Here is a 19,751-nt window from a genome sequence, read left to right on the forward strand (position 1 = left end):
TAGCAAGCATGTTTCTGTGTGTGAAACATCTATATTCCTACTTAAATATCTGCAATGTTCGAAAAAGTTTAAAGATGCTATCTATTCTACCCCAGGGTTTATACTTCTCTCTCCAGTTTGTAGACTCCTTTCACTGCTTCTTGTCTCTTCTCAGCCAACCCTTAACTATTTTTCATCCTCCTTCCCACCAAGTCAACTGGAGAGTGGCTCAATGGTTTTATTTATTTATTTATTTTTAAAGATTTTATTTATTTATTCATAGAGACACAGCTAGAGAGAGAGAGGCAGAGACACAGGCAGGGGGAGAAGCAGGCTCCATGCACGGAGCCCGATGTGGGACTCGATCCCGGGTCTCCAGGATCACACCCCAGGCTGCAGGCAGCACCAAAGTGCTGCGCCACGGGCGCTGCCCGGCTCAATGGTTTTAGAATGTATATTTGAAGACCAGTTTGGGGATAAGCTTGCTTGCTTGCTTGCTTGCATTTATTTATTTCAGAGAGGCAAACAGGGCTGCAGGAGCAGAGGGAGAAGAAGAGAGAAACTCCAGCCGACTCTGAGCTGAGTGCAGAGCCTGACAATGGGGCTCAACCTAAGCCAAAACCGGGAGTCAGGAGTCGGGCACCCTGAGGATATTTTCTCATTCAGCCTATTGTTTTCCAGTCAGTAGACCTTGCCTGTCTTAATTGGGGGCTGAGAGTTCTGACACTTAGTGGAAGGAGAGGCACATTCCCTGCTCGGGTGATTATCTCTTGGAGGTGCTGGCCATAGTTAGGTCAGGACAAGACCAGTAGATAAGAAGAAAAGAACCATGGTGTGTGCTACATAAATTCTCTTCCTTGGAAAGCCCTGGCGTAAACCTGAGCTAAAAACTCTGGTCTTCTAGGATGGGCCACTGCCACTGACTGTCTTTATCTGTTTGTTTTCAGGGTATATGCCATGTACAATTCCGTAAAGGGATCCTGCTCCGAGCCAGTTAGCTTCACCACCCACAGCTGTGCACCTGAGTGTCCCTTCCCACCTAAGCTGGCACACAGGAGCAAAAGTTCACTAACCTTGCAGTGGAAGGTGGGTAGCTCAGTGCCGGGAACAGTCTGAAGTCTAGCCATTGGAAACGTTTTTATTTAGCACTACTCCAGTCTGGTGATAGTGTTTGATTTTTCTACATAGTAACTACGTGAAACAAAATGTTGTGATATTGAATATATGTCGATACGTATGTATGCATGTCTTTTATATGTCTATAAAAATTGGGCAAAGTGATAGGAGGTAGAAGTGCAAAAAGTTTTAGCTCTCTCTGCAGAGGTAAATCTTTTAGGTTCATAAGCAATACTTTATAGTATTAAGTACATATATACTTGATACCTGAATTTCATCACTTTCCAGTGGTTTTGCTTATTCAACAAACATTTGAAGACTTCAATAAAAAGGTTTTATAAAGAGAGATTTAGAATAAGTCAGGTTTTGGCTCCTTTGGCTTCTTTCAGTGGCGACTCTGAAATGTTCAATATTTAAAACTGCCTAGAATGTTTAGTGTTCTAAACTATATTAAGGCTTCACTAACTTTTACTGATTAGGCCTTAGATCACTTAGGGTTACTAATTATTTTTTGAAGTCTAAAATATATAGTAGTTTTCATAAAATACAATTTACTGGCTACAAATAACTCTTGCCAAAGAGCAGTCCTTACGCTGTATCATTAGCTTATCAGTCACAGTTTGTATGTTCGCAAAAAGAGTTGAATCTTGTTATCAATACCTATCATAATTATTTCTCTATGTTTATATATTTTTTAAAGATTTTAAAAATTAAAAAAAATAAAAAGATTTTTTTATTTGACAGAGCATAAGTGGGGGAGGGGGGTGGCGGCAGGCAGAGGGAGGGGGAGAAGCAGGCTCCCCACCCAGCAGGGAGCCCGAAGTGGGACTCGATCCCAGGACCCTGGGGTCATGATCTGAACTGAAGGTAGATGCTCAACCGCTGAGCCACCCAGGCACCCATCTATGTTTATATTTTAAAATATAGTTTAAGATGTGAAATTTTTAGAGGTAGAGATAAAGATTTGTGGGGTTTGGGGAATACACTAATGTGTAAAAATAATAAGATGGTTAGGGAGATCTAGTATTGGTGAAGCTGTATGTTGTTCTTTGGTTCCTAGTCCAGGAGGTTGAATTTATCCCGGGCGTCCATAGAAGCCCTTGAGAGCAGTGGTTAGCAATAAAGCACGGGCTTCTGGAGACCCCTCTCGTGTGGGCAGCTGCGTTCTCATAGCCACTGGCCAACATGGAGTGTGTTACTTGGCAAAGGCAGAGCTTAGACTGGCTTAGAATCTGAACTATTTTATTTTCCTTCCTGGCTTCCAGGGATAATCCAGGTCAGTGATTCCCTACCTTTTCAGAGTTGTAACACCCAACTGGTCATCATTGTTTAAGTCCTTGGAGATACACATCCATTTTAAAACATGTTCTCTATTTGCACATATACATACATAAACATATCTTTTTTTTTCTAAAGGAAAGAATTAAAATTCACTTTGTTTGGAAAATCTAAGAAATCTTAAGATTACCCGAGGGACCCCGGGGTCTTATAAACCTAAAGTTGGGAATCACTGATACATACTGTGCTTGAAACCTGGGTGTAATTCAGGTCTTAGGCAGACCAGCGACTTCAAGGGAAAAGTTGGCTTATCAGGAGAAAAATATTTCACATTTTCTTTCTCCCTTTATTGAATTGTGAATCGGAAACATACTCTTGTTCCATTAAGTCATGTACAAATTTGAAAGTTCTGGATTTGGTTCCATTTGCATTTCAATGTCCTTTTAGAACGGATTTCATGATCACAGTGCTCCAGCTGGGGGCACAAGGACAGGAAGACAGGGCTCCGACTGCCCACCTGTCCTTGAACCCACAAACACACACAGAGCTCGAGATCTTCGAACTCCTTGTTAGTCAGCAGTAGGAGAGAGGGCAATACAAATCCCAAAGCCAGGGTTTCCACCCTCAAGGAATTAAGAGCTTGGCGGTGGGGCAGGATATCATAGAAGAAACTACTGAAAGAACAGTTTCTCTAGAGAAATTTATCAACACCATAAACATAGTTCTTACTCCAGAAATGGGTTCTCATCTAAAATTTTGTGTCTATTATTTAGAACCTCAGGGGTATCCCCGTCTCCCAAACCAAAGGGAGCCCACAAAAGCCTGAAATTACAGTTCAGTAGAACATAGAGCACTCCCCAGAAATCTGGGCTTGACACTCCGAGATGATATGACCCAGAAGGTGAAAGGAGGGAGAAGAGTCTCTTCACAAATGTAACTAGTATTTACTGGGCCCTTGATGATGATTTATTATTAACAAAAATAAAACAACTGCTATTGTTTCCCGGGTGCTTCCCGGGCGCCCAGCAGTTGAGTAGGTGATTTTTATATATTCTATTCTCCCAATTACTTATCACACCCATTTATTCTTGGAACACAAAATTAAACAGTGATATTGAGTGACGGACAAAGGACCTTACGTGACAAACAGCCAGACGGGGCTTTCGATGCAGCTCTGCTGCCCCGGCTGCCTTTGCCAGGGGCCAGGACAGCGCAGTGTGTGGGGCTCCTGCTGCTTCCTGGGGAGGGGCCCAGCTGTCACATTGTGGGGTGGGAGACCTGGTCTGCGCCTTCCAGCTGCCCCCTCCCTCCTTCCATCTTACTGCCCCCCCGTACAGTGAGGGACCCTAAGGCAGCGCCCCCTTCCAGGAGGCGGGGCTGACCCTGCCAGGCACTCTTCTCCGTCTTCTCCACTCCCCTTCCCGTAGTCCAAGGCCTGTTTTCTCAGTGAAATAGATCTCTGCGTGCTTCTAAGAGGAAAGCAAATGATGAAACTTCTTTTTGCTAACATGTGAAGGGCTAATTGCTCCTGGTAATCTCCTGGGGGAATTTTTTTTTTTTAAGGGAAATCTCAAAGGCACAGAAGACTTTTTAATCTTAAGCACTTAAAAAAAAAAATATGAAAAAAAAAATATGGAGGAAGTTACAAAAAATACATACTCTTAACCCTGAACCTGGCTGGGTCAGGTTTACCCACCAGACTCCAAGCAGCATCTACATTTCTCAGCTGCCTTTTTTCTCCCTCCCTCTGTTCTTAAAGTACCTCTTGAAAGTCTTCTCCCCGAGGAAGTAGGGCACCATGAGGGTGTAAAGGTCGAGGTGGAGGGGAAAGCAGGTTTGGGTCTTTGTGGGGCATGATTTATTATTAGTGGGGCTTTCTCTATCGTTGGATTATATTAAAATTCATTTGTAGGATACTGTTTCCCAAGGAAACACTGGAGCCACCAGGGTTATCTGCCCGAGGGGAGAGCACAGGGCTAGCATAGATACTGTCTTTGAGCCGAGTTGAGAGCTCATAATTTTGTCTGTGAACTGCTTTCTCTAATCTCTTCTTACTTTATTTTTTTTCTATTTTTAGGCACCAATTGATAATGGTTCAAAAATCACCAACTACCTTTTAGAATGGGATGAGGTAAGCATATTTTCATATCCATCCATCTAAAACAGCATTTCAAAAATAAAATTGCTGAACAAATGCCATTTTATTCTTTAAGATGTGCTAAACACATGGGGAAGAGAAAAAGCATAAGTAGAAAAAAAAAATGGAAACCTATGGTATTGACCGTGGAAAAGGCAGACAGACTAAAGTAGTGTAATGAATTGTATTAAGTGGCATTAAATGTATTTACTTGGCTTATTTGCAAGAAATGCTACTGAAAGAAAAGACAAGGTCTGACCTCTTGGGGAGTCCCCAGAGCCTGGCCAGCCATCAATTTGTATGAAGAATCGAGTGCTTTGTTATCTTGACTGCTCAGGGCCATTCTGCATAGATGGCGTTGATAAGGTAAAGCACACGCCTTGGGCAGCGTGTAATTTGTTTCTTCGTGTTGAAGCCACGGATGTACTTTGGTGGTTCACTGTTGGGCGTTCTCTGGGGGTGGGGGGTGGGGGGGTTGGAGCCCTGCCCGGAGGTCTCACTCTACCATGGGGGGGTGTGATCACCCTGCCCACTAGACCGCCCTATAACAGGCGCCCCCTCTGCTGTTTCCGTCACCAGGGGCCCTAGCGTGGTATCTGTGGTGAAGCTGCCTTATTCTCGAGCCCTCTCTGCTGAATGGGTGACCTTGTGCCTTTCTGGCCTTGCTAACACCACCCACAGAATCGCAGGCAGGAAATAACTGGGTGCAGAAAGAAGCCTTTCGTTTCTAAAAGGGAACTGTGCTTTTTATTCCTATAGATGTTAATTCTATTCATTCACTTGCCCTTGCGCTAGTCTTTCTGTGAGTGAGCAAACAGACGCAGGATTTCAAGAGAAGGAAATGTGGGATTGGAATGTGGAAATGGGAGTTAACTAGTCTCTGTGACTTGAATCGAGGGAGATTTTAAAGATCCAGAATGCAGACTTAGGCAAAAAGTGACTTGTCGAGTGTGGAGAAAAATATTTTCACCAAATGTAAAATGAAATTGGACGAAACCCTCAGGGTGAAATTTTGATGTGAAAAGGGGGGCCCTTCATCACTTTCTGTGTTAGCGTGTTTTCCCATCTGGGTTGCATCTGAAAGCTGGAGTTCCAAGTTACCAAAGACAACGACCTATTGTTCTGGGGATCCCTGTGATTAGGTCCTACGTGCAGATTGGTGACATCTTACACCTGACCGGCAGATTTTACAGATTTAGGTGGGTTTCATTTTAAGATGATTTGACTGGAAAGCAAACCCACCCCTCTGGCCCTCGTGGAAAGAGATTTCTATAGGCCATCCAGAAGGTCGGAAAGGAGGAGCCTGGCTGCCCTGTGAGCACGTGGCACCATCTTACTATCCCCTCTTCCTCCTAAGGACAAGTGAATGTTGACTGAAGATGTTTTTAAGCATGTGTTGGTTTGTGGCACTGACCTGCCTGGCACTGACCTTTCTCATATCTTGAGGTTTTATATCAAGATAGAGTTTACCACCAGAGAGGAAGCATTTTTCCTTTCAGATCTCCTCTCTGAGCTCTGCATGTGTGTGTGGTGTGTGTCCTATGTTTTTTGTTTTTTGTTTTTTGGCCTGTGGCCTTGTAAGTTAAGTAAGGTCAGAGAAGTTGAGTATTTGAATGAGAAACCTCCAAGGAAAACCCAGGTGCTACAGGAAATGGTAATGGTGACTCAGTTGTTGGCCTCCTTCCCTTTGAATTTGGATTGAAAGTGTCCTGGCAGGATGCGTGGAGGGAATAAGCTACAGCCTCGGATGAAACGGGAAGCTTTGTCTAATGACCATGTGTAATCAGTAGCACCCACTATAGGCTGGTGACCGCACAATGTTAAATGGTTCATTTTGGGCCTTCTCCTGCCTTTTCCCTGCTTGCTCTCTTCCCATCCTTTCTTTGCTCCCATCTTAATTCTTCAGCCTTCCCCTTCCTCTTCATCTTCTCTCCCACCTTCTAACTTCCGCTGGTGTCGGCTCTCTTGAGCTTTACCAAAGACTCCAGGTGAGTGGACTCTCCCCAGCTATGGGCATTTTGCTAACGTAGGAATCCTTTGGTATCGTGGGGCTTAATATTCACCTCGTCGAAAAACTTCTGGACCCCAAAGTCTATGTAACTGCTCCCTGACCTTCAGTACCGTGAGCTCCCTGGGAGGACAGTATGTTTGAAAGGACACCACCATTAGGAGCTGTGGGTTCTATTCCAGTTTTTATATGAGCAGCTTGCCCCATGCAGTCCTCAGTTTATCCATTAGCTCATGTGTGCTTACATCATCGATGCTCTCTCAAAACTCCTTATTTAAGATTGTCCCTTGTGATCACAGTATGTTTTAGGATCCTTTTCACTGCTGTTTGGCATGTTCGTTTATTAAATATTTCAGCATTTGTGGAGCGTACCCTCAGTGCCTCAACACTTTATGTACACCGTCCTGTGAGGGATCCGTGACCTAGGGAAGGTAATGTTCTTACTCTGAGAGATGGAAAAATAATGGAATGCTGTCCTCTTGTGTTTTTATTAAACAGCCATAAATAAAACAAACCTAACCACATGCTTCTCAGATTTTTCCATCCCGTAGCCTCTTTGCTTGATACTGTGCTTCTTCCTTTTTAGTCCCTCTAAAAAAGATTTTAAAATGGTTATCATTGGGTTTCCTGGCAGGAAAAATAGAAGCGATAGTAACCAATTCATTCCTGCCTGTTCTATCATTTCAGAAGTTAAGTTTCTAAACTGAACAATCTAACAGTTTGTGTTTCTAAATTCGGGGCTAGGTTAGGGATCCGTAGTCCTCCTGAGGCAGCTCACTGGGGTTGGATTTTGCATCCCGCATTCCCATGCTACTCAAGCCGTGACTTCACGAAGGAAGAAAATCAAATGCACAAACAGAAAACAACATCCGACCCCTGGGAGGTATGAACATGTGAGACTCAGGCTGTCGCTGCAAAACCTTCTCCTGGTAGTCTCTCGAGTCAAGTATGCCTGGTATAACAGGGACTCTTTCTAGAATCCACCCCAGTGGAGTGTGGTGTGGGGCAACAGAATTGGAGGGGCGGGGGTTGCTGCAGTCACTCCCCTCCCCACAGCCAACCCTCTCCAGGGCCAGAGCTCTTCTCTCCCAGGGCACCTGTCCCAGCCACACACCCATATGCTGTTGTCCAAGGAGCTGTCTAAACAAACTCAAAGGGCAGGAGAACAGTCAGGTACACAGAGGAGTAGATCCCTACCTGAGAAGGGGACGGGTACCACTCAGAGTCCTGAAGGAAGGTTCTGTTCGGGAGTAGCTCTCTGCCCCGTTCCTGCTCTGACACCTGCTCTGAGAATCACAGCTTGGAGTGAGATGGCCCCATCCATGTGCGAGTGTCCTATTTTTTTTCTTTTTATAGTATTCCAGCACTGGTTGGAGTTCCCAGGATACTTTATTCTTCAGTTTTTAATCACCATCCCAATAAAACCTGCTCGTCTCTAAGAGCAGATGTGGCCCCAATGGGCAAGAGAAAACAGAAACCTGTTACCACTCAGAGGGAAGCGGACTCTCTCCCCTAAACTCATGCTCATTGATGCCGCATCATGGGTCCAAGAATTCACTTGGAAATTACTCACCAATAGTTCTGCAAGAGATCTAGCTGCCTACTTTCCTCCTCTGTTAATAATTATACCTACACAGGCCCTTAGGCTTTAAGTCGGTGTGGGAAGTGACTCTGACAGGGAGATGGTAATGAGCCACTAAAAATGGAACACACGGGTGTCACTGGCATCTCGGCTGCAGCCATCAGTTTCCATCTTCCACTGAAACAGGTCAGTTTTCATAATGAGGAAAGGTACGCACTAGCCTGCCCCCATCCCCTACTGTGGCAACCGAGGGGAGTAGCAGTGTTCCCCGCTGTGGGACCTGAGGGCTGACCTTGCAGTTTCGTAGGTCCCCCGCCCCTGTGCTCCCCTCCAGGAGCTTCCCATCAAAAGGCAGAAAGCCACTTTCAAGGTGGTTCAAGGCACTGGACGAGCCTTCGTTATAGCTTAACCCCGACCTGCTCCCGGTGTGGTCCCTACACTCCCCCCCTCCCTCATGTTTGCATCGTCGTTTACAAGTCACCGTCATTCTGAAGGCTGGCAGAAAGCAGGCCGAAGCCCCACGAGGGTTTCTCTCTTCTGCAAGCTCTGAGTATTCCACGTAGCGCTGGCTTTAAAGGGACGGCAAGAAACTTACTGTCATGAATTCAGTTTAGTTTGATCCACAATTATGAACAGGAGAAAAGTTTTTCTTTTACCTTTTTATTTTTTTTTAATTTATTTATGATAGGCACACAGTGAGAGAGAGAGAGGCAGAGACACAGGCAGAGGGAGAAGCAGGCTCCATGCACCGGGAGCCCGACGTGGGATTCGATCCCAGGTCTCCAGGATCGCGCCCTGGGTCAAAGGCAGGCGCCAAACCGCTGCGCCACCCAGGGATCCCTCTTTTACCTTTTTAATAGCAAAACAAGGCTTAGATGCTAGATTTCTCAAGGTAGAATGTTCTTGCCCACAAGGCAGAGATTGGGAAGAGGAGCCAGGGCGTGCAGCTCACTACCCCTTTCGGGTGCCAGCCCTGACCTGCCCATATCTCCTCCTTGGGCTCTGGCTTGAGCTGACCTGGCTCCTCCTGCTGCCTCCTCCACTGGTTGACCCTGAGGCGTCTGCTAGGGGTAGGAGTTTTTCCCTAGAAGCAGCTGGGAAGGAGGGATTGAGGACACACATATCTCTAGGGCAGGGAGGAGCTTTTACGAAGAAAAGAATTAGCAAGCTTGCCTTGCCTTGCACTTCAGTGCCTGGCCAGTGTGTGGTTCTCGGGAATGGTGATCTGGCCTTTTTGGGGGGGAAACTTGAATAAAAGAGCAAACTTCACGTCAGGTTAGGAACTTTCTCTTCCATTTTAGGAACCATAAATTCTGTAAAGGAAACCCACCGAGAGTCTTACTCTTAGAGAGCCATACCGAAGTCCAGGGGGTGCCACTGCAGCTGGTGCCTCAGAGCGAATGCAGGTCTCCCACGGTCTTGCAGTGATTGCGTGACACGGACTCAATATTGATGCTGTGTCAGTCCCATGGTGTCCACCTGAAGGGACCTGGATTAATAGTCTCGGCTTTGCCTGTAACCAGCCAAGCAAGTCACTTAGCCCCCAAGCCTCGGCTCCCCCTCTTGAAATCAGAGCCTGTACCTCCCAGGCGGGTTGGGTGAGCCCGGGCCATAGCAGATGCCACCTATGTAAACACGCATTAGGGTCGGGGGTAGGAGAAGTCGGCCACGATGAGAAGACTGTGACATTCTTCTGTGGAACTTTGACAGAGGGACTCTAAATGTCTCTGGCTTGCACTAAACAAACACGGATGTCCACGCTATATATAGATGTTAATTTGCCATTAGCTTGGCTTCCGGACGTGACATGGAGGAGACATACGAGAGAACCAGAAAAATAGCTTTGTGGGAATGTGACTAGTACAGTTCCCAAGAATCTTTCTCACATGTGACTCAGCTAGCCCGAATAGGAATTTCACATCTGGCTGTTGCGGTGACTAAGGAGCCAACACAGCTGTAAAACACAGGCAACGAAGAATGACATAAATGCCACGGAAGTCGAGGAAACTATCATTTGAAGTGGGAAGAGCAGAAAAGGCCAGTGGTAGGTAGGGCCCCTGAAGGCCCTGGGGACCCGTGAGCAAGCCAGACCACGCCCAACGGTCCTCTTGCAGAGACCACGGGGGCCAACAGCAGGCTGTGGGGGGTCGCTTCCCAGACACCTAGTTCGGGAGGAGTCTGCTTAGCTCATTCAGGGGTTGAGCTGGCCCCCAGGAGGTGCTGGGTATCCAGTTGACTAAACAGATTGCTTTTTAGCTTAGGGGTCGCATCGTTCGTATCGATAGTCTTTCAGAGTGCTCCTCGGCACCGGTGAATTTGCCCATGGTCCCTCTGGTGGCACAGCAGTCGTCGTCGGAGGTCCTGAAGCTTCCGCAAGCCGAGTAACTTCCTGGGTCTCCCCCAGTGCGTAAGGAGAGCCCCCCTCCGAGAACACGGCCCCCACTTCCTCCAAGATGCATGCTGCCGTAGGTAGCCGAGCACTGGCCCCCACTTCCTCCAAGATGCACGCTGCCGTAGGTAGCCTAGCACTGGTCCAGCGAGAAAACTGGGAAAGCCTGTGGCACCCCCCAGGCCGTCTCCAACGCCTGACCAAAGTGTGAGGGAAGGTGCCCCGTGCCAGGCCCGGTGCCCTTTTAGTCCTTCTCGGGGGACAGCCTCACAGAGACTGGCGAGCGGGGTCCCGGGGTCCTTGGCGCTTTGTCCATCATGAAGCATCCTTCACAGGAGTGTCTCCAGCCCAATCAGCGCCCCCGCAGAGAGGCCGACTGTTGGCACGTCACAGACCTTCACTGCCACGTCCGAGGGTGGCTTCAGAGGAACAGCTTCCTCCACGAGAGCTTGTTGGAGGGAAGTAGGCCAGCAGGGGCTTGAGAACTCAGGGAGGGTCAGGTACCAAGGGCAGAGCTGAGGTCAAAGGAGCCCTCCGTTTTAGGGACCTCGGCCCCAGACCTGTGTACCCTGGAAGCAGATCCCCCCCCCCCCCGCCCCGGTTTGTGTCATTTGTCCCATGTATACAGGATGGGTTAGGATGTGTTTGCGTAGCAGACTCTGTGGGCAGCTTCTGGCTGCTTCGAGATGACACACACCCATCTTGGTCCATGGCACCTAATTTATCAACTCCTGTTTTTTGTGCTTGTTGGCTGCCAGCTGGAAGGTGGTCGGTGACCCGTGGTGGGCTGAGTCCATCCCTGCCTTGGTTCACGCACGTAAATACTGCCGGCAGCCTGTTCCACAGTCGCCCCTCCTTGTTCCTTCCTTTCCCTTCTCTGGGCCGGTCTCAACATTCTGGTCTTATCAAAACACTGGACATCAGATGATCCCCCATATTTGGAGGGATGTATAGGAACATTGTGTTGGTTTGTTTGAAATCCAAGGACCTGATGATTATCCGGGATTATTTCAGGGAGCTCAGCCTCTCCTCCTAATGGGGGCGGGGGGGAACCAAGAGCAAAACACCAGCGTGCCAAAGGATAAAATGCATGCAGTATTTATTTAGTAACATGCAACACAAACTATCCCACCCCCTTTTCTTACCTTTGAAAGTTCCTCTGTGCCGGAGTGCTCAAAAGGAAAGAGCCGTGACCGAGGGGGAGAGTGAGGTTTGGCACCAGGAACCTTTGAATCCACCCAGATGGGGAGCGCCCCCCCCCCCGCCCCCGTCCTTGTTAGGAACCCCTCCTTCTATATGGTTATGCTGAACGCATCCATGCTCTTTTACTTCTCAAGCCAACATTTATCTTTGATGTTGCCTAGGGTCGGCCAACGCTAGAACAACTTCTAAATATAGACGTACTAGCAGACGAAATCTTGGAGGCTGGCAGGAGTTCAGTTGGCGAGTGCAACTTTATTTTTTATTTGATTTATCATTGCCATTTCTGACAGATTAAAGTAGACTGTCACAGAGAGTGCCCGGCCCAGCGTCACTCAGCCCATGTCTGGCTCTAGCAGCCCCTGGGCCCTGAGCACAGGACACACGATAACCAAATTGGTGTAACTTAGTTAGCAGGCAGCTCTGGGCTTGGTGAGAGCAAGCCCGGAAGGCAGCGGGCGTGACTGCAAAAGAACCTGTAAGAGAAGGTCCATGGAAGGAGGCCACAGATCAAGACACCGCGGGGAGAGTTCCCGTGACCGGAGGGCGGTGGTTCACGGTGGGTTCCAACGCCAACGCCCTGGTGGTGGCCATCCGGACCTCCTTGTGCCAGGAATGAAGCTGTCATAAAGAGGAACAGGAAGGGTCCTTTCCAATCTATTAATTAGAAGGCAATTGAAAATATCAGCCAAATTCATCTGTTAGTGCCAGTGTTGGGAATACCAGCTCCCAGGGTTGTTAGTGCCAGGCTAATTGGAAATGTTAGCCAGAGCAACCACATTCCCCACCGTCTACAGAATCACTCTTGGCAGAAAAACACTGTAGCCTGAATTAATTGGATTATGCGCGAGTTCTCTGTACAGAACCGGCCGTGGATCGATGAAGTCCTTAACGGGAAACCAACCCATTTAGGGGATTCGTCTTCCCAAGAACTGAGGACAGCTTGATGAAGACCCATGAGTTAATAAAGGAAGAGAACTGACCTGAAAAACAAGTTCTGTTTTCAGTCTTTTAGTTACGTAGTTTTACAAATTAACACATTGCTTTTTTTTTAATATTTTATTTATTGATTCATAAGAGGCAGAGACACACACACACAAAAAAAAAAAAAAAAAAAAGAGGCAGAGACACAGGCAGAGGGAGAAGCAGGCTCCTCAAGGGGAGCCCGATGTGGGACTTGATCCCAGGACCCCAGGGTCACCCAGACGTCCCTAACACATTTGCTTTCAAACATGGTTTTAACTTTAAAAATTAGTTGCATTTTATGAAATGGATCAAATACTTTTAATATACTTGGATAGCAGTCTTTAAATAAGCAGACCCACCCGTAAATTGATTTCTCCACGGGAACTTTATTCCTTTATGTGTTCGTAACAGACGCCACAGAGAGGCAGAAACCTGGATACACGTGGAGGGTCCTGTGCAAGGTTATTTAATTTGCTCACTCCAGTGGCCTTGAGCCATGTCATACCTGAACCATCCCCCAAAGACCGTTGTGTGTCTGTATTTAAAAACCTTCCCACGGTTCTCTACAGCTTTTAGGATAGTGCTATTACATGTAACTCCGTTGGATGAAGTAAGTGCGTAACGGTTTTGGTTGGTTTTTATCATCTAAGAATCTGGTTACATTTTTTAGCTTCTACAAAAATTCTTAAAATCTCTTCAGAGGCCTTACTCTGTTGGCTTTGAGGAAAAAAGTCATGTACTCGGGATACCTGGGTGGCTCAGCAGTTCGGTGCCTGCCTTCGGCTCAAGGCATGACCCTAGGGTCCTGGGATCAAGTCCCACACCGGGCTCCCAGCATGGAGCCTGCTTCTCCCTCTGCCTGTGTCTCTGCCTCTCTCTCTCTCTGTGTCTCTCATGAATAAATAAATAAAATCTTAAAAAAAAGGCATGTACGAAGTGCATGTAGAAAACGGAACCTTGTATTCAGTCAGACGTCAAACACTTCAGTTGTAGTGTGTACATGTCCACTCCCTTACCTGCTAGGTATTTACAGCACGAGAGGAATTTATAAAAGTTTACTGAAAAAGTCACACTCTTCAACATATATGGACATCAAAATAGATGCGTGTGATACTGCATCACAGATGACCTCAAAACCTAATGGCTGAAAACAATCACTTTCTTGCGCTCCCGGACTCTCGGCCGGGAACTTGGACCCGGGTGCTGGGAGAACGGCTTGTATGTCTTCCACGTGAGCTCCAGGTGGGCGGGGAGGCTCATCGGTGGGGGCCGGACTCTTCGTGCAGAGTCTAGCGGTCACTGCTGGCTTGGGCGGAACCTCAGCTGGGGCTGCCTCACGCCACGGCAGCCCTGGGGGAGTCAGAATTGAGAAGGTGAGTGTTGGGGGGCAGGGGGGTAGTCAGAAGCCTCATCACCTCTTCATACCCATGTCTGCAAGTCGCACAGCTTCATTTCTCCTCTACTCTCCATTACAGGCCCGTCCACGCCCACTCAAATTCAAGGGAAAGGACTTTCTTAGTCATGAGAAACCATTACAAATCCTTTTTCTTTGTATGGCACGTACAGAGCGTCCAGGGTACTATGCCTGTGGTGATCGCGTACAAGGTCATGGGCTTGGAAAGGCGATAGAGCTCTTGCTCATGCTCCTGCTTCTCTTCCAAGTGTTCTGGAAGCAGGAAAACAACTGTGTGCCCAGAGATGCAGTGGTAGGTAGGCGGGGACTCATCCTTGACCTGAACGTCTGCTAGCCAGCAGGGTGCGGCCCGGGGCACGCAGGCCCTTCTCCGCTAACAGATGGAAGAGATCCCTGCCTGTTCCCTTAGTGATAAGGACAGGGAACCCCCGGGATGAACAGTTCTCCTGCCACGGTGTCACACTTGTAAAGCAGGAGCTTGTGTCCTCTTCCCTTGGTAACTCAGCAGGCAGGCGGTCAGCAAAATGTTTATCGGGGGGTGGGGAGAAGATGATTAGGGAAATACGTTGTGAGTTGATTTAAGAGCTATGAAATTTTTTTCAAAAATCTATAGATTAGAAAGGGGAAAATAAGTGAATAGGAAAAGGGCAGAAAATAAGTTAGGAAAATAGAAACTGTGTTCTTTAAAAACATTTGAGGCCTTTTACACTTATAATTTATCTCTGAGTTTTATTTTAAAGAATCACCTGTTTAAGGAGGCATCTCCTTTCCCCCTACTCCTCCCAGCGTTTGAGGGAGGGTCTGTCTCTGCTGTTCAGCCGCGCAGAAGTCCCCGTTCCCGAAGCTTCCCCGTGGTTCCTTCTCCGTCCCTGCCCTTCCTCGGTCCGGCAGGGCGGGTGCAGGTGACCGAGTACTGACGCTCTTCACCGCTCTGCAGGAAGCTTGCAGGACTGGAAGGGCTCTGACGGTTATTATCGGGGCTGGGAACCAAGTGGGCGACCTTCCTGCAAAGTGAGGGTTGTGTTTTGGGGGTGGGCTGCTTGAGGGAGCCCGGCTGGCTGGAATGGAGAGGAGGCCTAGAACATCCCTGGGGCCTAGAACATACCTGATATGCAACGTGCTTCTGGTTTTGTGCTGAGGGGAGGTGGAGGCAAAAGTGAGCAGCTGGGGCCCAGGAGGACCCATGTGCTCAGAAGCCCTGTGTCTGCGCAGCTGGCTGCCTCCCGGGGTGGGGGCGGGGGGTGCGGGAGCTCAGCACCCGCGCCCTGGCCAGGACCCAACTCCTTTGTCCCAGGGCTCTGGGTGCGGATCCGGGGCGCCCAGGCTGCTGTGGGTATGGGCTGATAATAGATGAGCCAGACCTGTGGGCCCAGGGGACCGCGAGGAGGAGACTCTGCTGAAAGGAGGGGGACAGTGTGCCTTGCAGGTAGCAGCACACTGCGGCTTCACACTCCAGACGTTTCCTCACGTTTAGGAAAGCTGAATCTGGTCCTTGAGCCTAGTTTTGCTGGACAAGCAAGCATCTGGGGGTGCCTGGGTGCTGGGGTGGAAACCAGCCCGGGGGCCCTGAGATCCGCCCTCTGTGGTGTGTGGACGCTGGCGATAGAAACCTGGGCCGGGAGCCCCGTGCCTGGCCCTGTTCCAGAACAACGGTGGGCGTGCGCTCAGAGCCTCCTTTCTGCGCTTTGACTCACTGGGGTGAAGGTTCAGTCCTCGGGAGGCAGGAACTTCATTGCTCATGCCCGGGGGTTCTGATGCTGGCTGCCCGCGTGCTGCCCATCTCCCCGCCCCACGTGCAGACGTCGGGAGCTTCTGAGCATCCACGTCTCAGCCCTTCCCTTGTAGACCCGCCAACAGCTAGGTGTTGGGGACCCCCCCCCTCTTTCTCTCTCCTCTGTGTGACATAGCACACGGGGCCTACCGGTGGCAGCTGCCCGGGACAAGGCTGGGGCCGTGGGTGTCCCTGCCGGCTGCGCTTGACCACACCATTGGCAGCAGACCTAAAAAGCGTCGAGTGATGCTCATTCCTCTTAGGACCGTGTTTTGGTAGGGAACTTTGCGCACGGCTGACCTTAAATGATTAGAAAGTAAGTTTCCAAGGAAAGCTAGTGTATCTCAGTAATCCTGTGTAGTTTAAATTAGGCCTTCCTAGAAGGGAGTACCTGCCAGAGATCATAATCTCTCAAAATCATTTGGAGCCACGCTACCTAAAAAATACGGAAGTTAGGATTTTCCATCTGTAAAACTTCACTGACGTGATGCTTAGACATCATGACATACAGTTTCTGCTAAACAAGGATAAACATGTTACTGCCCCCATCAGTCCATCAGAATCCTTCAGCCTTCTAAAACATTACCTTTTTTTTTTTTTTTAATTTTTTTTTTAATTTTTTTTATTTATTTATGATAGTCACAGAGAGAGAGAGAGGCAGAGACACAGGCAGAGGGAGAAGCAGGCTCCATGCACCGGGAGCCTGACGTGGGATTCGATCCCGGGTCTCCAGGATCGCGCCCTGGGCCAAAGGCAGGCGCTAAACCACTGCGCCACCCAGGGATCCCTACCTTTTTTTTTTTTAAACCCTACTCCTTTCTATCAACAAGAAAAACTGGATAATATTTCCTTTACAAAAGCCATTTGCAACCTGGAGGCCTCCTTGGTTTACAGAGCAATTCTCCGCATCACATATTCTCGCCCCGGAGCTCTGCACGCACCTGCCCCTGCCCCAGAAGCCCAGGGTGACGCTGGCACCCGTGGCATCCCCTGCCTTCCTTTGCTGACCTCGCAGCTGTAGTTCACTTTTGTGCTGCATGGACTTTTGTGAACAATTCTTTTTCCTTCCCAGATACCCTTTTATATTAAACTCCGTGTCACACGTGAGTATTTCCTTTTACTCCCAAACTTCTCTCGTGTCTTGAAATAGTTTGAACCCGCTTCCCCTTGTTTTTACTTTGTTCTCAGTGACTTCTAAACATTTACCAACAAGCTTGCTCCCTTCACGCTGCGAGCTCTTTGTACTCTTGCCCCTCCAGACTCCACAGATACTGTTTCTGAAACTTGGCTCTAAGGTTCCAGCAACTCTGAGTCTGTCCACCTGTTGTTAAGGACTGTGCGCATAGTAGGACATCTTCACAGGTATTAAAATGGAAAATTTGGCGTGCTTTATCTAAACAAGTCGGAGCTTATTTAGTTAATTGTTCTTGATACTGAAGTAGGAGGGGAAAAATGTTAGCAACATAGGAAAAACGTCTTGAAGGTCACGGAGTGCATCTTCCCCCCAATTCTCCCATGAGCCCCGGTGCTTTGGCCCCTTTAAAAGAAAAGTCTAGTCCCCATCATCGATCTTCCCCATTCTTTTTTCTCATTTAAGCCACAGACAGTCCGGTTTTTACCATATTAAAGCAAATCAACCTAGCAGGGAACAGACTGACTTTTATTTACTGGCTGTAGTTCTAAGCACCAGAAATGGGCAAAGGAGACCAAACAAAGAAATAGGAAAAATGAGGCATTGAAGGGGAGCCAGCGTCGGGTTTGGAAGGGATGAGGCTTCCGTGGCGGCAGGATGTGCCTTTCTTGCACTGTTTACTCTGAGCTCCGAAATAGAAGAGGAAAGAAGGTAGATCACGCTACAGCGTGAGTTGGGTACAGAGCATAGCGGGGCGTGCACACAGCATAATCAGACCCTGGGTGTGATTATGCAAACGTACGTGTCAACGGTCTTATCTGAACACCTAGTCTGCAGCAGCCTCAACAGTCATGGTTAACGCAAACACGAGGGCACGACAGGCCAGCTGCCCGGTGACTCTGCGCATGCAGCAGCTGGGGACCGTTAACGCTCTCCTGTTTGCATCTGCCTGGGCTCTGGAACCTTGATCATGTGAACTTTGAATCTTAAAGATTAATAGGACTTCCACTCCCTTCCTGGAAAGGGCACCGCCTTGCCTGTGGAGGGGAGGGCGGGGAATTCGGCTGAGGATGAATGTGTCGGGGTGCTTTTTAACCCGTTCGCCCTCGTGACCCTTCAAGCTCGTTGTATGTTTATTTTATTTTTAATTAAACTTCACCTGGAACGTGTTTTAGTGGTAAGCGTTTGGAGGCCCGCTTCAAGGAAGGAAATGCTTAAATTTGCCTAGGAGAAAAATGTGCTTTCATCCTTCTTTATAAAATAAATCGAGAACTTCAAACGTGTTTCGGAAGGCCCTGGGCCCAGCCGTTTGACCAGAATGCTAAGATTCACTCAGGGTTAGCCTGTGGTTTTCTTTGCACGAGCATTGATAAAGTACCAGGGATTATGGGCGTGAAATATTTATTGTGTCCCACCGCCGACGTGAGGATCCCACACCTGAGCAGGGTGCAGGGCAGCTGGGGGTTTTTCTTACTTGTAGGTCTATTAACACAACCCTCCAGAGCATTTTCTTTTTACTGCAAAGAATTTGAAGCATCACATGAGGCTAGAAAGGTATTAAAAACACACATCCAGCCTGGTAAGAAACTTAAAGAGTTAGTGCTAATACACAGAGGTGAACTCAGCCGACGTTTCACGCGCTTGCCGGATGTTGAAGTCCGTCAGCAGTGACTGAGCTCCCTGATTGTCCAAGGCCTGGTCATGAGGGGAGCAGAGAAGGGCAACTGAGTCACAGGCCTGTGACCAGGGTTCAGGGACCAGCCAACAAGCAGGTCCCCATTGCATGGATGCATGTGTTCAGGGATGAGGGACGTGGGGCAAAGTGGGAAAGGAGGGAGGAGACTGGGGAGGCCTTGCTTTCTCAGGCTCACTCAGCCCATTAGACTGAGCCTCGGGTGCTCGGCAATGACTCTGCCTTTCCAGAACTCACCATCCCTGAGATAAGGCTGCAGGCTCACTCTCGGTTGGTCAGACTGGGCAGCTTGACCGACCCAAGAAATTGTGCATTGCCTTATACCTGAGAGGCCCTTTTTTTTGTTTTTTGTTTTAACTTTGTTACCAGAGCCACTTCAGAAAGACCACAAGGATGATGCGGGACTGGTCTGGTCTCCGTCATGGACTTTTCTGTAGTGCCTTCATGTTAAGGATGACGCTGCGTTGTCAAGGCCTTCGTGTGCAAACGAACACTCCCCCTAGGAGCTTTCCTCCTCTTGGTTTTGTTCACCCAAACCAGGAAACGAAGCAATATTCCAAACACCTTCGACCTCATTTATTCATTTATTTTTTAAAAATCACACGCATTGTCTCCCTGTTCTCTTTCAGGGAAAAAGAAACAGTGGCTTCAGACAGTGCTTCTTTGGGAGTCAGAAGCACTGCAAGTTGACAAAGCTCTGTCCGGCAATGGGGTACACGTTCAGGCTGGCTGCTCGGAATGACATTGGCACCAGGTATGATGGTCCCTTGCCCTCGCACTGTTGAGCTCTCACGTGGTGATGCTGGAAGGCATGAAGACATCCACGTGCCCCACACCCAGCCACCTTGGAAGCCCGCTAATCGGAGGGTAGAAGGGGTCTCAGGTGGCCTCCGTGCAGCCCCACAAGCTGTGAAGCAAAGACCCCACAAGGGGTCCCTGGAGGCCCAGACAGAGGTAGCAATTTAGATTTTGAAAGAAATCCCTATTGAGGCTTTATTTTTTTTTTTCAGAACACTTGCCTTGTCCTTACATCACTTTAGTAAGTGACTCATGCAGTTGCCTTTTTCAGTTATATTTGAGGTTGTC

General features: G+C 48.4%; 1 protein-coding gene across 1 annotated transcript in view; it reads left to right on the forward strand.

Annotated features, from left to right (window-relative positions):
- The window catches only part of FNDC3B (fibronectin type III domain containing 3B), a 339,739-nt gene that overhangs the window by 261,786 nt on the left and 58,202 nt on the right, over positions 1-19,751 (forward strand). Inside the window, exons 10-12 of the mRNA XM_038583908.1 lie at positions 927-1,065; positions 4,451-4,504; positions 19,295-19,419. Coding sequence (XP_038439836.1) covers positions 927-1,065; positions 4,451-4,504; positions 19,295-19,419 — 318 coding nt within the window. The remainder of the gene's footprint in view (positions 1-926; positions 1,066-4,450; positions 4,505-19,294; positions 19,420-19,751) is intronic.

Source organism: Canis lupus, chromosome 34 (assembly GCF_011100685.1).
Source record: "Canis lupus familiaris isolate Mischka breed German Shepherd chromosome 34, alternate assembly UU_Cfam_GSD_1.0, whole genome shotgun sequence".
NCBI lineage: Eukaryota > Metazoa > Chordata > Mammalia > Carnivora > Canidae > Canis > Canis lupus.